Source organism: Adiantum capillus-veneris, chromosome 7 (assembly GCF_014529385.1).
Source record: "Adiantum capillus-veneris isolate H3 chromosome 7, ASM1452938v2, whole genome shotgun sequence".
NCBI classification, from domain to species: Eukaryota; Viridiplantae; Streptophyta; class Polypodiopsida; order Polypodiales; family Pteridaceae; genus Adiantum; species Adiantum capillus-veneris.
The window spans coordinates 25,408,884-25,423,612 of NC_140937.1; the positions used below are offsets into that span (position 1 = coordinate 25,408,884).

A 14,729-nucleotide genomic window follows, 5' to 3' on the forward strand; every position below is an offset into this window, starting at 1 on the left:
GGAATGCGGCGAGGACCTACTAATGTCAGAAACTCTAGGCCTTGCTGATGTAAGAAAACGCTAGGGCTTGTGCTTGGAGAAAACGCCAAGGCTTGGGATCTTGCTTGGAGGGGGAAACCGCCAAGGTTCTGCTGAGAAGTTACCTGTTGAGCTTGGCTCCTGTTGCCTCTTCCGCCATTTAGTGCTAACTTTGGTTTGCTTATATATTTTCTTACCCAAATTGCCCTACCTACTTTTGTTGGAAAGTCACTTAAATTAATCAGTGAAAAATGTCAAAAATAGGAAAAATAGGCTAAATGCACTGGAAAATTCCTTGACTGATTCTAATGGATTCTGATGGGAATGCTTATGATCATGCTGTGTGCAACCAGAGGATATGCATCTACACTAAGTGTCTGGGCATGCACGGTCTACGAATAGACTCACAAAAGTGCCAGATCACTTCTAAATCTAGACTGACTGGACTGACTGAACCCTGATCATGCTGTAGCTTGTCCACGGACACATAGGGTTGGATGTGTCACGTGACATCCCCTCCTTTTCAAGGTGAGGTACTGGTACGGAACTGTATGGCGTCGAGGGAGATCGCCAATAGCATCCGGAATCCTGGAAGGGACTCTTCGCCAGCCCACTCTGATGTGTGGGTCGTGCGGTATTTAAACTTAATAAAGGTCTGCAACGCTTGCTTCTATGGGCCACGCCGAAAGCGACACAAAGTCATCTGAGGTTCCTTCGATGCTTCAACTTCGTCAAGAGTCATGCTTCTGTCTTCTTCAAGAATCTCCATGGCTGAAAATTCCTGAAACCACTTCCAACACAAAAACATGAACATACCCATTCCATGTAAAGTGAGTGGAAAGAATCTCGTCTTTTCGAAAGACTGTGCATGTAATGACGATGAACAAATAGACGGAGTGCCAAAACGTTCACCACACACACACAAACAATGAGATCGAATCTTTCTCTTCTAATTCAAATCAATCAACTGTGGAAATTCACAACGGAAATGCCCATGCTTAGTGCTCTTTCTACAACTGTGTTGTGCCAAGGAAGACACACGGAATGTGACTTCCTTACATACAGACTTTTCAGCTTTTCATGAACAATCCGCATACATCAGTGCTCATTCATGAGTGAAACGTGCTCAACGTACAATATGTCATGCCTAGTAAAAGGGATCACATAAAGACGCTGACTAAAATACAGGAAACGATCACGAATGAAACACTCAAACAATGCGTGCATACTAATCATGCGAACACATAATACTTCTTGTGAGGTTTCTTTAGACCTAGGCTCGAGAGCCAAGATCGATCCTTTGTGATTGATCGAATCTGCAACAAGGTTAGCTTCGCTAGAAAAAGCATCAACTAACACATCATCCTTCTTGTGAACAATTCATCCTTTTCATGCAACTCATCATGCTTGTGAGAAATCAAATATTGATCATGCAAATCATCATGCTAGTCATTGTCATCCAAATCATCATGCTTGTGAGAAATCACATCTTGATCATGCAAATCATCATGCTCATCATTATCATTCAAATCATCATGCAAATCATTCTCATTCAATTCATCATGCAAATCATGTGTGTCTTGCTTTGGAGAAGAAGAGACTGAGAGAGTCTCCTTTTCCCGAATCTCTTGCATCTGTGCCTGCACTTGAGAAAAGAGTCGCAAGAACTCTTTCATGTGTTGGTTGCTATTTTCTTTGATGGCTTTGTTCTCGCGTTCAAACTCTGCGTGTCTTGCTTTTTCTTCCAAGTCATACTTACGCTCTATGGCTGCCATGCTTTCTTCGTATTCACGATCTATGGCTGCCATTTCTTCTTCGTAGGCCTTTCTTTCTGCTTCTCTTTCTTCGCGTTCTAACTTCCTTTCCAGAAACAACTGCTTCAAAGCCTTCATACGAGTTAGTGCAATCCTTGGCGTAGATGGGGAAGTGGGAGGGTCGGAAAAACCTCCTGGTGGGGAAAATTCTTCTTCGCCTCTCTCATGCTCATCACCTCCAAGCGAAGTATCCATTCCGCTTCGAGTGATGACCATCCACTGAAGTCGAAGGTTCTTTTGGGTTCTTGTGGTCTTGGGTTCTTAAGTTCTCGAGGAACTTCGGTTCTTGGGGGTCTTGGGTTCTTAAGTTCACTAGGAACTTGGATTCTTGGGGTCTTGAGTTCTTGAGGTTCTTCTTTCGCTTGCAATCTGTGTTAGAGAAGGATCTTCTCTTCACCCGAGTTCTACTCCTTTCCGCGGGCGCACACCTTGGCGGCCTTGCGCTCACACCAAGGTTGTTTTTTCCCACCTCACGTCGATTGGCCGGTCGCTAAGTGCACAGTCCGCTCTCAATGAGTGAAAAGAGACACAAGGGGAGGCTAGACAAGCCCTTCTTTCTTGGGATTCCTGCCACTCTTCAAAAACACGATTAGGAATCGACACGCCCAAGTGAACTTGGATTCGTGCGACCGCAACAAGCAAAAAAAAATTCTTGTGGTTCTTTCCTTGAGTGATGCATAACACTGCCAAAGCTCTGATACCAATGTAAGGTGCAGCGGAATGAATGTTTGCGCTTTGCTCAAGATGAGTGCTCCGAACTGTGCTCAAGGTTCCTTTTGTTCTTATGGAAGGGAGAGCCTTCCGTTCTTAATGAGAGAATGCTATGATCACAAACAAAGTGAATGGACACTGTGCGTGCAAGTGTATGAGACTGAGAGATAGAGAGAGAAGAGAAATACGACACCAGAGACGTTGTAAAACCCTCCTCCGAAGGCCCCACTCTCGTCGACGAGAGTGGTCTACTTATGATTGCACAAACTGGTACAAACTGTATGCATGAGCCTGATGCAAGTCTAGGCTATGTCGATGATGACAACGGTGATGACGAAGTCGACCAAAGGGCTGAAATCTGCAATCTTTCTACTGCTGTGCAAAAACACTATGGGCTGAAATCTGCGACTAGTCCAAAAACACTGATTTGGGGGCTGTTTTCTGTGGGTCTTTGACGCTGAAAATCTGCAGGTTTACGGCTGAAAACTGAGGTTCATCATGGCTGAAACTGAGGTCTTTACCGGGGCTGAATCTGCTAATCTTCGGGGCTTGAGTCTGCAACTATTTCATGGCTGAAATCGCTGCTTTGCTGTGGATCCAAAACGCTAACTGATGCTTGCCAAAAACGCTAAGTACTGGGTTCTATTGGCTATGCAGATCAGATGCAAAGACGCCAGGCTGAGGATGTGTTGCAAAAATGCTAGTTGATGGTTGGAATGCGGCAAGGAACTGCTGATGTCAAGAAACTCTAGACCTTGTTGATGTCAGAAAACGCTAGGGCTTGTGCTTGGAGAAAATGCCAAGGCTTGGGATCTTGCTTGGAGGGGGAAACCACCAAGGTTCTACTGAGAAGTTGCCTGCTGAGCTTGGCTCCTGTTGCCTCTTCTGCCATTTAGTGCTAACTTTGGTTTGCTTATATATTTTCTTACCCAAATTTCCCTACCTACTTTTGTTGAAAAGTCACTTAAATTAATAAGTGAAAAATGTCAAAAATAGCGAAAATAGGCTAAATGCACTGGAAAATTCCCTTGACTGATTCTGATGGATTTTGATGGGAATGCTTATGATCATGCTGTGTGCAACCAGAGGATATGCATCTACACTAAGTGTCTGGGCATGCATGGTCTACGAATAGACTCACAAAAGTGCCAGATCACTTCTAAATCTAGAGTGACTGGACTGACTGAACCCTGATCATGTTGTAGCTTGTCCACGGACACACAGGGTTGGATGTGTCATGTGACATTTTATGCACGAGATATGCATGTGTCTAACCAAAACATTCACTCTCGAGTGTTTATGAGAGTAGAATTGAGTTGAAACATTGCTTTATGCGATGGATTGATCTGCTCAAATATCCGGAAGGTCAACTATTGATCTCGTATCTGATAGTTCACCAACAAATGACCTGCTATTGCGGGTAGGACGGCAGAAAGGAAGGAACCATTTCGAGATTTCAACCAAGAAAAGCTTTCACTAACCTTGAGTACCTAATGAACCAACACCCCCAACCCGGTCAAGGAAGACATGTAGTGCTTTTCGCACAAGTGAATGAACACTCTCTTTACGAGGGAAGGAACAAGTGACGACTACGGTCCGTGCTCGAGGAATCCAAAGATTGAAATCCTAGTTTATTTAATGAGCGGGTTTTGCTCTAAGATCGAGCCAAGGGAACGTCAGGTTGAGCGTCTTCGTTCTAAGGATCTTACGAAGGGAAGGTAATTTCCCAGGTTCACCAAAACTCTCAGCTTAAGAATTATGTACACCTTTGGGTACATGGATAACATAGGAAGATGCAGATCTATGCCAAGGAACTGGACGAGAGTTTGTTATACTCTCTTGAGCGTCTTTTTGCATGCAAGGATATTCCGACATGAGAATCTCTATTTGAGATGTGTTCGGTAGAAGGAATTTGAGTTTCTCTACGGAGAAGAGGTTTTCTAATGGTCGTTGATCATTGAGTACGCTATGTGCTTTTACCATTATAGTAGCAACTTTTGGTTGCGGTATATGTTTCTCCATGAGCAGGTCAAGTAGCATTTACATGCTGCTGGAATAAATTCGAACAATAATGTTCGCAAGAATATAGTTCGCCAACCGTTTCAAAATGGTAAGAATTACATATGGGAGAACATCCCTGAGAATCAAAGAGGGTTCGCTCTATTGTGGACTAGGTTTGAACGTACATTCAGAAAATGCTATGGCTAGAATCCTATTTGCCTGAGATTTTGCAAGTCATCATTGATGCTTGCAAGGTGAATTATTTTTTATGATTTTGCAAGGAAGACACTAATGGGCGTCATAAAAAACACTGCTGGTGGTAGTAACTCACAGGAGGAAAAGATTGGAAGGAAGTGCCGCCATGCACAAGGAATCTTCGGATTGGAACCGTTTGCCTACGTTGAGCGACGGCCCAGAACAAGAACCTTCTTTAAGGTGATCGCAAATTGTGAAAGAAAGACATCGAGCTTAATGCTCTATGACTTGCGCATTCCCTATGTGGGAGGACACAAGAGGTTTAATACCCTCTGGACTAACAACGCAGAATTACGCGCAAGGACAGATACCTAGATTGATTTCTAGGGGGATTATTCTTCTCGGGATTGAGAAGGTGGAATTGAGTTAACAGATTCTCAGATGAGGAAATTTCCAATTTGTTGGAGAGACGCGAATGACGAGTTCTTACATGGCTCGTAAGTTTGATGATTGGTGAAGGATATCCTCGAGGTACTAGAGGAAGGACATGAACCGGTAAGGTAAGTATTGAATTTTTAAATTTTTGAATGTTTGTTTAATTTAATTTTTAAGTCCTCTTTTGAGAAAGGACCAGCTCAACTCACCATTGAGCAAGACATTGAATTTTTATGGTTTCTCCCCGGGCAGTTCAGTTAAACCTCTACAGTTGAGAACAACTGTTTATAAGTGAGAGGAATGTTGCTAAATTGGCTTTATCTGACATAAAAATAATTCTAAATGAATTATTGGATTTATAAGTGAGAGGGTTTTCTCGCTTGGAAACACCAAGTAAAAATAATTCTAAATGAATTATTAGAATTTTAAGTGAGAGGGGTTTTCTCACTGGAGACATCCGAGTGCAAAGAATTCTTAAGTGTGTCATTCAGAGAAATGACGGGAGCACTTTGAAAGGGAATATCTGTAAGGCCACCAGGAACGGGTACTTCTGATGCGTCACATCGGATGGGTGACAGGGAGCATCAGGAAGAAGTGTTCGACCATCCGGGAACGGACATCTCTAATGCGTCATAGGATGGGTGACATAGAGCATCGCGAAGGAGATTGTACCGTAAGTTCGGTAGGAAAGGACTAGGTGATGGGTATTCCTGATGCGTCACAAGGTGGGATGACGGGTGCATCGGAAAGGGGATATCCATAGTCAAGAGGAAATTCCGAACTGTGTTAGAATTGTGCACAAGGAAAAGCAAGCACTTGAATGAAGATGGGTTCGAAGGAAACTTTGAGGAAAAACAGATGCTTTCTGAGAAAGCGGGATTGCTTTTCGGGAAAGCACATGCTTTGCCACGAGGAAGTCTATGTCTGCATTGCAACTGTGCATGTGATTGCATCCAAGGACGCGTAGGAAGTGTTGTGAAAGCCTTGTTTTCAACTCATAAGGTTCTATTGAGTTTTTGGGCAGATTCAAACTATTTTTAAAATACGCCGGCCGCCCATTTAATAAGTGGGCAGCCATCTGATAAATAAGGCAACAAATCAGCCAGCGTTTTCTCTCTATCTTTTTCTAGCAGAACAGTGAAAAAAATTTTGAAAAAAAATTATTATAAAAAAAAAAAAAAAACGGCCGCGATCTCTACGCGAGCAACTATTCGTGCCCGTGGCCAGGAGCTATAAAAGCATCATATGCACTCACTCAAAGGGAAAAGATCAGTTTTCGCAAGGAGGAGATGCTGCTGCAGATGTCAGCTGCAAAGAAGACGTTTGCCGGTGATGCCCATGGCTGCCCCAAGTGTGCCAAATGTCGCCAAGACCCAGTGCGCGAATTCCCTCGCAAAGAAGTGCCTATGGAGAGTGTTTCCATCGCGACAAGTTGCTGTTTTTCTCTGTTTTCAGCCCATAAACGTCGTAGATGAGGCTGATTTACGAGAAGGAACCCGGAACATACCTCTTTTGTGTGTAGGATTGGAAGAGAGGATTTTCTATTTAGAGATCTCTTCCGGGGAATTGCTTTTCGAGAACCGAGTTGCGTTTCAAGCGTCGAGACTTTGAAGGTAACGATTTTCATGTTATGATCACTGAGTATTTGATTGCAAGTGTACTTCCTCTTCGTGAGGGAGTAGGAGCAGAGGAAGGCACGAGCCTCTGCAGGAGAGAGCGCTCTAAGGAACTAGAGCCAGATCAGCCCAAGGGTTTCGTACCCAACTTTGGGAAGTAGATCCACGGATCGGAGAGAGAGAGTCTCTCCAGTTGTGATCCGGAAGTTGAGATTCCCAAGTAAGGACTTCGCATCCAAGAAAGCAGAGTTGTTATGCGAGAAGGGGACTCTGGAAACAGAGTTGGAAAAGAGAGCTGCAGGGATGTCATGCCTTGAGTCTGGAAGGTGAGATCCAAAGGCGAGAACCTTGGTTCTCAAGGATTTGGAATAAGGAATGGACGTTCCTTGGAATAGGGCTTTGCCCTAGGAATAGGAAGCCGAGGCTTCCGGGAACCATCAAGTCTTATTCTAGAACGAACATGGTAATACGTTTGGTTCAAGTGCTTGTATAGACTTCTCCTCAGTAATAAAGATACTAATACGGGGGGGGGGGAACCAACCCATCTTCTGGTCCCCAGTACTGTGTCGATCTTCTCACTCTCTATCTATCTCTCTCTATCTATTTCTCTCTATATCCTCTGGCTTCAGTAATGAGTGATAAATCCTATTTATCCGAATGTATTTTATATTGTTATGCGCTCACGTTTGTGACAGATATTGTGATGCAAACATGGCAGGTGACATGGATACAAGGAAACCTACCAGTGGATATGTATTTGCCATTGCTTGTGGTGCAGTCTCTTGGTGTTCTAGGTTGCAAAAAATTGTGGCATTGAGTACTACTGAGGCTAAATATATTTCAGCCACAGAGGCTTCAAAGGAGGCCATTTGGTTGGGCAGACGTGCAAAAGAACTTGGCATGCCTGCTCATACACCCGTGTTGGGTTGTGATAGCCAGAGTGCTGTCTATTTAGCCAAAAATGCCATGTTTCATGCACGTACCAAACACATAGATGTGCGGTACCACTTCATACGTCACGTATTGGAGGCTGGTCTAGTCACCTTGACTAAGATCAATACACAGGATAACCCTACAGATGTTCTCACCAAGAGTCTTGCTAAGGCTCAACATGAGCATTGCATATAGCTGGTGGAAGTTGGTTAATTTAAAGGTGTCATTTATGCCTTTAAGTGGGAGGTTGTTGGGTTAAAGGCCTAAATAACTCTTTTTTGTACATTATACTTTGTCCACGTTCACATTGAACCTGGACACATTTTTTTAGAGTGTGGGAAAACCCAAAACTCACTTATTGAGTTTTCCCCAAAAACGTAAGCTCTCTCTCTCCATGCTGCGACCTCTAGTGCTAGCTCTCTGCTGCTCTGTGCCTCCTGCTTCTTGCCCCAATCCTGCACTACATCGCGACGCGCACCTATCGGTACCTTCTGCTTCGCGCTTTCATAGATGGCCTGGGGTGAATGCACTTACTTCTGTGTATCACCAAGAACTCGAATCACTCCCGGATTTGTATCCGAATGACCGAGACTTCTCTTCCATTTGGAGCAAGTTACAGAATTGAGAGAATGAATATCCCTATTCCATTCGGGATCATTACCTCTCCCACCACCAAGCAATTGACGTGGCGGTGCCATTGAAGAAGAAAATCATGGAAGAAGCACATGCTTCGCCTTATGCGGTCACCGGGGTATTCTCCCTACGACTTTAGCAATGGGAAGATATTTCTTTTGGCCAAGCCTTAAAACAGACATCGTTCAGTATGTCAGGGAATGTTTGGTTTTCCAAAAAGCAAAGTACGATCAGCATGAGACACTTGGGTTACTCCAACCTTTGCATGTACCTGATCAACATTGGGCGAGTATTACCATGGATTTTATTATGGATCTCCCATAGACTCAGACTGAAAATGATGCAATCTCGACAGTTACGGACAGATTGAGCAAGCAAGCTCACTTTATTCTAGTCAAGAAAACGATCAAAGCGGATCGTATGGCTAGGATTTTTCTAGCACAAATCTTTAACCATCATGGGATGCCCAAGTCTATTGTGAGTGATCGAGATCCTCGCATGACAAGAAATTTTTGGCATGCCATAAGTTGAATTTTTCTTATGCATACCATCCCCAAACGAATGGGCAAAGTGAGATCGCCAATTCCACATAAGTATTGCCCCTTGTCGAGTACATGTATAACAATACCATACATTTGTCTACGGGGAAGGCACCCTTTGAAATTCTTTATGGCAAGCCTTTGCTTTCACTGATTCTTTTAACTAAGGATAAGATATTTGCAACGGACAAGTTTTTCCGGGATATAGACACGACCTACGGGCAAGTTAAGAGAGCAATTTTACGCTCTTAGGAAAAACACAAGAAAGTGCGGACAAGCACAGAAAGAATTTGGACTAAACAATCGGTCAATTGGTCTTACTCAAGTTTGAGAAGACAAGACTAAAGAAACAAGCGACTCATAATGGTTAAGTGGTAAAACTTTCCAATCTATATTATGGGCTGTTTAAGATAATTGATCGAGTGAACGATGTGACATTCCTATTAGAGCTACCGTCTAATTGGAGAATCCATAATGCTTTCCATGTTAGTTTACTCCAGCTATATGTGGGACCGTCTCCAAGTCATCCTATTATTGAGGAGCCTTCCGAAGTTGAGGAAACAAAATAAATACTCCAAAACAAAATAAACAAGGGGGTTGTACCGTTAGTTCGATGGGAGAGACCAGGAAGTGGATATTCTTGATGCGTCACATGATGGGTGACGGGAGCATCAGAAAGAGAATATTCCATTGCTCTGGCACGAAATCCAGACTAGGAAAAGGAATACGCGTAAAGACGTAGGCACAAGAATAAAAATGGATCTTGAGAAGCTTTTTCTAACAAGCCGAATATTTATAAGTGCTTCCCGGGAAAAGTAGATGCTTTCCCACGAGGAATCTGTGTCTGCATTGCATCTGTGCTTGAGAACTGCATTCGGGGATGCCTGGAAAGTGTTGTGTAGCATCGGTTTTCAGCTCACTGAATTTTATTGAGTTTTTGAACACCTTCACATCATTTTAATAGTTGACTGGCCGCCCACTTAATAAGTGGGCAGCCAATAATTAAGTAAAGTAAGGCTCTACAAAGAAAGGACCAGCGCTACCTATTGAGCTACAAATTTACGTGCGATATTTCTCTCTCCTCCATCGCCAAAATTGCCACCAGCCCTCCCTCTTCTCTAGCGCCCCCCAATGCAGCTATTGTTGCCGGCACCGCACCGGCTATTCTTGCCAATCCCAAGTACCTATAAACCAACCTCTCTCTGTCCCCCAGTATTGCCAACTCTAGAGCAAAGGAGTGCTACCGCTGGGAATCTGCAAGTGCTCGCACGAAGACAAAGCACGGAGTTCGCTTTTCTGCACTTGGAGCAACAGGTACCGATTGTGAATACGCTCTAGGAGTTGTTACGTGTTTGTGCTCTTGCAGGTACTCCGTCTCTGAGGAGGAGCAAGGAGGCCTCGGCCTACGCTCAGGGATTCAAAAAACGAAATCAAGAATAGTCTGCAGAGTTTCACACTCCGGAATTGAGAGTTCGTCTCTGAGAATTTCTCGCACGAGAAGGAATTGACCATCGAGTCTAAGATTTAGAACAAAGGGGTTACTCCAGTTCTTGTGCTTGTAAAAAGATTCTCCCTAATAAAGATTCTCTTTTTGGGGAGGGGGGGGGGGGGGAGCCCATCCTCTGGTCCCCAATACTGTGTCGATCTTCTCCCTCGTCTCTTCTGGTTGAAAGTCTATTTAATTTCAGCTTGTTGATTATTTGTGTGCGCCCGTTTGTGACATTCCCTCTTCTTGAGCAATAGGAACCAGATTGTTGTTCTCGAGTTGGGTTTGCATCGAAGTTTAAAACGCAGGATTGGTCATGGATTCCTGCAATCTACGAGTAAGAAATTCAACAAACCAAAGTCTATCAAGAGTGGCAAAATCATTAATAAGATCAAGATTCACGAAATCTCTCTCCTCTCCTGAATTCTTATCTATCATGGTGATGGTGCGTTTTAGATCTAGAATTCTTAGTGATGTTGCAGTACACGATCAGATTCAATTGTGCTTCGATTTTCCTAGACCTATCTCTTCCAAATCCTGAGAGCGAAAGAATAACCACATTTCTCAGATACCAATGTCAAATAATTGGATTTATGCAGCAGAATTGTGATTATTTGAAGAGATTAATCAACATGTGTAACTTTTTGCCAAAATTACATGGCAATTGCTTGTACTGATGTGAAAAGAGGGAGAACTTGACACCAAGTTAAACATAGTAGAGCTTCATGTTTGTGGAGTCTTGTGTGTAGAGAGAGTACGAGAAGAATGCCCTGAGAAGAACCTGCCTACAATCAAAACTGACCAAAGATCAGCGCTACATGAGCCGAATCGATCCCTCACCTTTGAGTCTGCTATTCTTGGTGGAAAATGCCTCACTTTGAAAGTGTAAAGGTGTGGAAGAGAGAGGATGGACGTTGCTTGCCCCACAATCAGCCACACGCCCCCTCCTATACCCCTCTCCCACCTCCTAGCCACCCATTGTTGCCTTGATCACCAAGTTTGGCCTTGATGCCCCATTCCCCCCTTCTAGTTAACCTTTTAGAGCCTAGACACACCCGGAGACATCCCGAATCTATCTTAATGCTGCATTGGTCTCGTAAAAGTACGTCGAAATCCAGAATGAGATCCCTAGGCACTTTTGAGGTAGCATCATTTTATGGCATTAATAGACCATGGCACCTCTCTGCCCACTTCCCCCTTGTCGGGCTGACCCTCCAGCACACTCCCGAAGGCTCTCGAGACCCATTTTTATGCCGTTTGGTCATGTAAAACCATGTCGGAATACAAAATTGGTCCTGTAAAAACACATAAAATCTATCTTAATGCTGCATTGGTCCCATAAAAACACGTCAAAATCGAGAATGAGGACCCTAGGCACTTTTGAGGTTGCATCATTCTATTGGAATTAATAGACCATGGCACCCCTCTGCCCAATTTCCCCTTGTTGGATTGACCCTTCAGCACACTCCCAGAGAATTTCGAGACCCATTTTTATGCCGTTTGGTAACATTAAATCACATCAGAATAAATGAATTCCTTAAGCACTTTTGAAGGCAGCGTCATCCTTCTAATACTAGTTGGTCATGAATGCAACTTTCTGCCATCTTTCTACTTCTTGATCCTTTGACTATTTTTACTCTCTCTTTAGAATTGCCAATTCTAGTGAGAGTTGATTTAAGTAGACAAAAAACTTAAAGTCGATTTAAGGAGACCAAAAATTTAAAACGTTGACAAATAAATAAGAATCATATTCAATTAGAAAGAGACCCACCACTTGTCAAAAGCTTACCTAAAAGAAATTTTTGTAGGATCACTGCCTTTTATCAGCATAACTCTTGCTTTGTCCCCTTCGGCAAAATAATTAGTTGCAGAATTCACAAACTCTTTTGAGAAGTTCATTTTATGCACAAAGCCTCTGCATCAGGAAAACTAATAGCTTTCGTCACAACATGGTTGCTGAAAGCTACCTGTGTAAAGTCTATCAAATTGCAGGACACTCTATACCTGATTTTTGTGTTGTCAATCTCCACCTGCATGCCATAAGTATGAACTCTTGTGACAGTCACATCATGCACTGTTCCCAACTGGAGGTTCTTGCTCATCTGATGAAACCACCAAAAGAAAAAAAAAACAGATTAATAAAGTAAGAATCCCTGAATTATGCCTTTCCCAGCATTTGAAAAACTTACGAAACTCCTTCCATTATATTCTTGTAATGCACTGAAAGATTTTGAAAGTGCTGCTTATAAGTTTTTTATGTCTTAGTATTTGGAACCTCGTTGCCGTCTTTAAAGCTCAAACACAAACTTGTAGAGTGTGATGGAAAAAATGGGTCCTTTTCCACATACCCATGCCTGAACTTCACTTGCAATTATGTTGAAAGTTTGTCTATTAGTTTGAACAATTGCCACAGAAAGTGTTCTCCCAACCTGTAAAATAAAATGAGAAGATCAAAGCTCAACTTACAAAGGCAACTAGGATCGCTATATTATTGAGTTGGTCTTCTTACATAATTTTTCAGCAAAGCAATGCTCTCTGGCTTCTGTACAAGCTCGGACTTCGGAATAAAAGCACGTATACTCTGCAAAAGAGAGTGAACCTTGTTTGCAGTACACATACAAAGCATAAGAGACAAGAGGTCCATGCCATTTTGAAATTCTCACAAACCTCAAAAGAGCCCAAGAGCCCCCCTTCATTCCATTGCATGATCTTGATTTGCACAGCCTCGCCCAACCGCATAAGCTGTTGTTCAGTTACGGAACAGGACATTGCAAAAATAATAAGGAAAAAATTTAGAGCTAAAAAATCAAGGAAACAAAGTTAACAGTATACGGGAATGTATGGTGGGAATGTATGGTGACTTGTAACGTGAGAGCACACGCTCGTTCTATAATCTAAATCAACAAGCTATGCTAGGGCCTCTAGGGATGCTCAACGGCCTATCACCCAGAGGAAGTACAAACCGGAGAGTAGAGTATGAGTGATATTTATACATCAAGGCAACGTACAGGAAGTGTGCAGAATGAACCACTAAGGAGGTGCATAATGCCACGTGACGTGGTCCCAATATATACAAGACCTCGCCCATGTCTGAAGGAAAGACTCTCTCTCTCTCTCTCTCTCTCTCTCTCTCTCTCTCTCTCTCTCTCTCTCTCTCTCTCTCTCTCTCTCTCTCTCTGTGCAAAAGAACCTGGTACCCTTTTGTATTACATAATCAAAATTACAGGCCCGAAGGCATTACATCAGCCCGTACGCATACAAGGATAATGGATCTGGTAGTGAAACCCCTATGGTATTCAATGATGCAAAAGAACCTGGTACCCTTTTGTATTACATAATCAAAATTACAAGCCCGAAGGCATTACATCAACCCGTACGCATACAAGGATAATGGATCTGGTAGTGAAACCCCTATGGTATTCAATGATTACAAACCATAGCAGAAAAACTACCAGTGAAAGTTGCAAACGATGGGTGATACAACAAAAGCTAGCAGCAAGGGAGTGAGGGAAGAAAGTAGCAGAGAGCTGAAGCAAAGACAAGACACCCTATCGTCGAGAGGCCACCGAAAACTCCACCAAAAAATCTCCAATAGCCAATTCCAGATCTCGAAGGCCATATACAACGGCACATCCCAGTAGAAGAGACATCACCAGTGCAAGAAGACTTTGAACCAAATATTCGAGAGAGTGATAGCCTATAGCCATCCCTAGAAATGATCAACAGGGCTATGGCATTCTTCAACTTGCAAGCAGAAGCTTCATTCACAATGTTCATCCACTTTATTTGTGTGCATTGCACTCTCTCACTCCTTCCGTAAGTAAAAGGAACCTTGAGCACAGTTCGGAGCACTCATCTTGAGCAAAGTTCAACATTCACATCCGCTGCACCTTACACGTGACATACGGAGTGGCTACACTACTTTATTTACAGGACAGCCCACACTCAAAGAGCTCATGGACTCTTGAGATCAAAGACAGTTGAGGCATTATCTCCTTGAGATTCAGAGAGAGAGAGATTTGCTACTACGTTAACCGGTGGAGGTAGACAGTCTCAACTTAGAGACTTTTTTCATCGAGTGACTTCAGTTCCTGTCATTACTGCACCGAGGGGAGTCAATCTACAGTAGTGTACGGTGCAGCGGAAGTGGATGTTGAACTTTGCTCAAGATGAGTGCACCGAACTGTGCTCAAGGGTCCCTTTTACTTACTGAAGGGAGAGCCTTCCGTTCCTTTAGTGAGAGAGTGCAAATGGACACAAACAAAGTGGATGAACACGTGAATGAAGGTGCTGAGAGAGAGAGAGAGAGAGAGAGAAGAATACGACACCAGACTGTTGTCAAACCCTC

General features: G+C 43.2%; 1 protein-coding gene across 1 annotated transcript in view; it reads right to left on the reverse strand.

Annotated features, from left to right (window-relative positions):
* The window catches only part of LOC147453579 (uncharacterized), an 88,641-nt gene that overhangs the window by 33,411 nt on the left and 40,501 nt on the right, over window positions 1-14,729 (reverse strand). The window contains exons 2-6 of the mRNA XM_086515739.1: window positions 13,049-13,123; window positions 12,891-12,962; window positions 12,730-12,810; window positions 12,386-12,483; window positions 12,171-12,296 (exon numbers count right to left, since the gene is read on the reverse strand). Of these exons, the coding sequence (XP_086371865.1) occupies window positions 12,171-12,296; window positions 12,386-12,483; window positions 12,730-12,810; window positions 12,891-12,962; window positions 13,049-13,123 (452 nt within the window). The remainder of the gene's footprint in view (window positions 1-12,170; window positions 12,297-12,385; window positions 12,484-12,729; window positions 12,811-12,890; window positions 12,963-13,048; window positions 13,124-14,729) is intronic.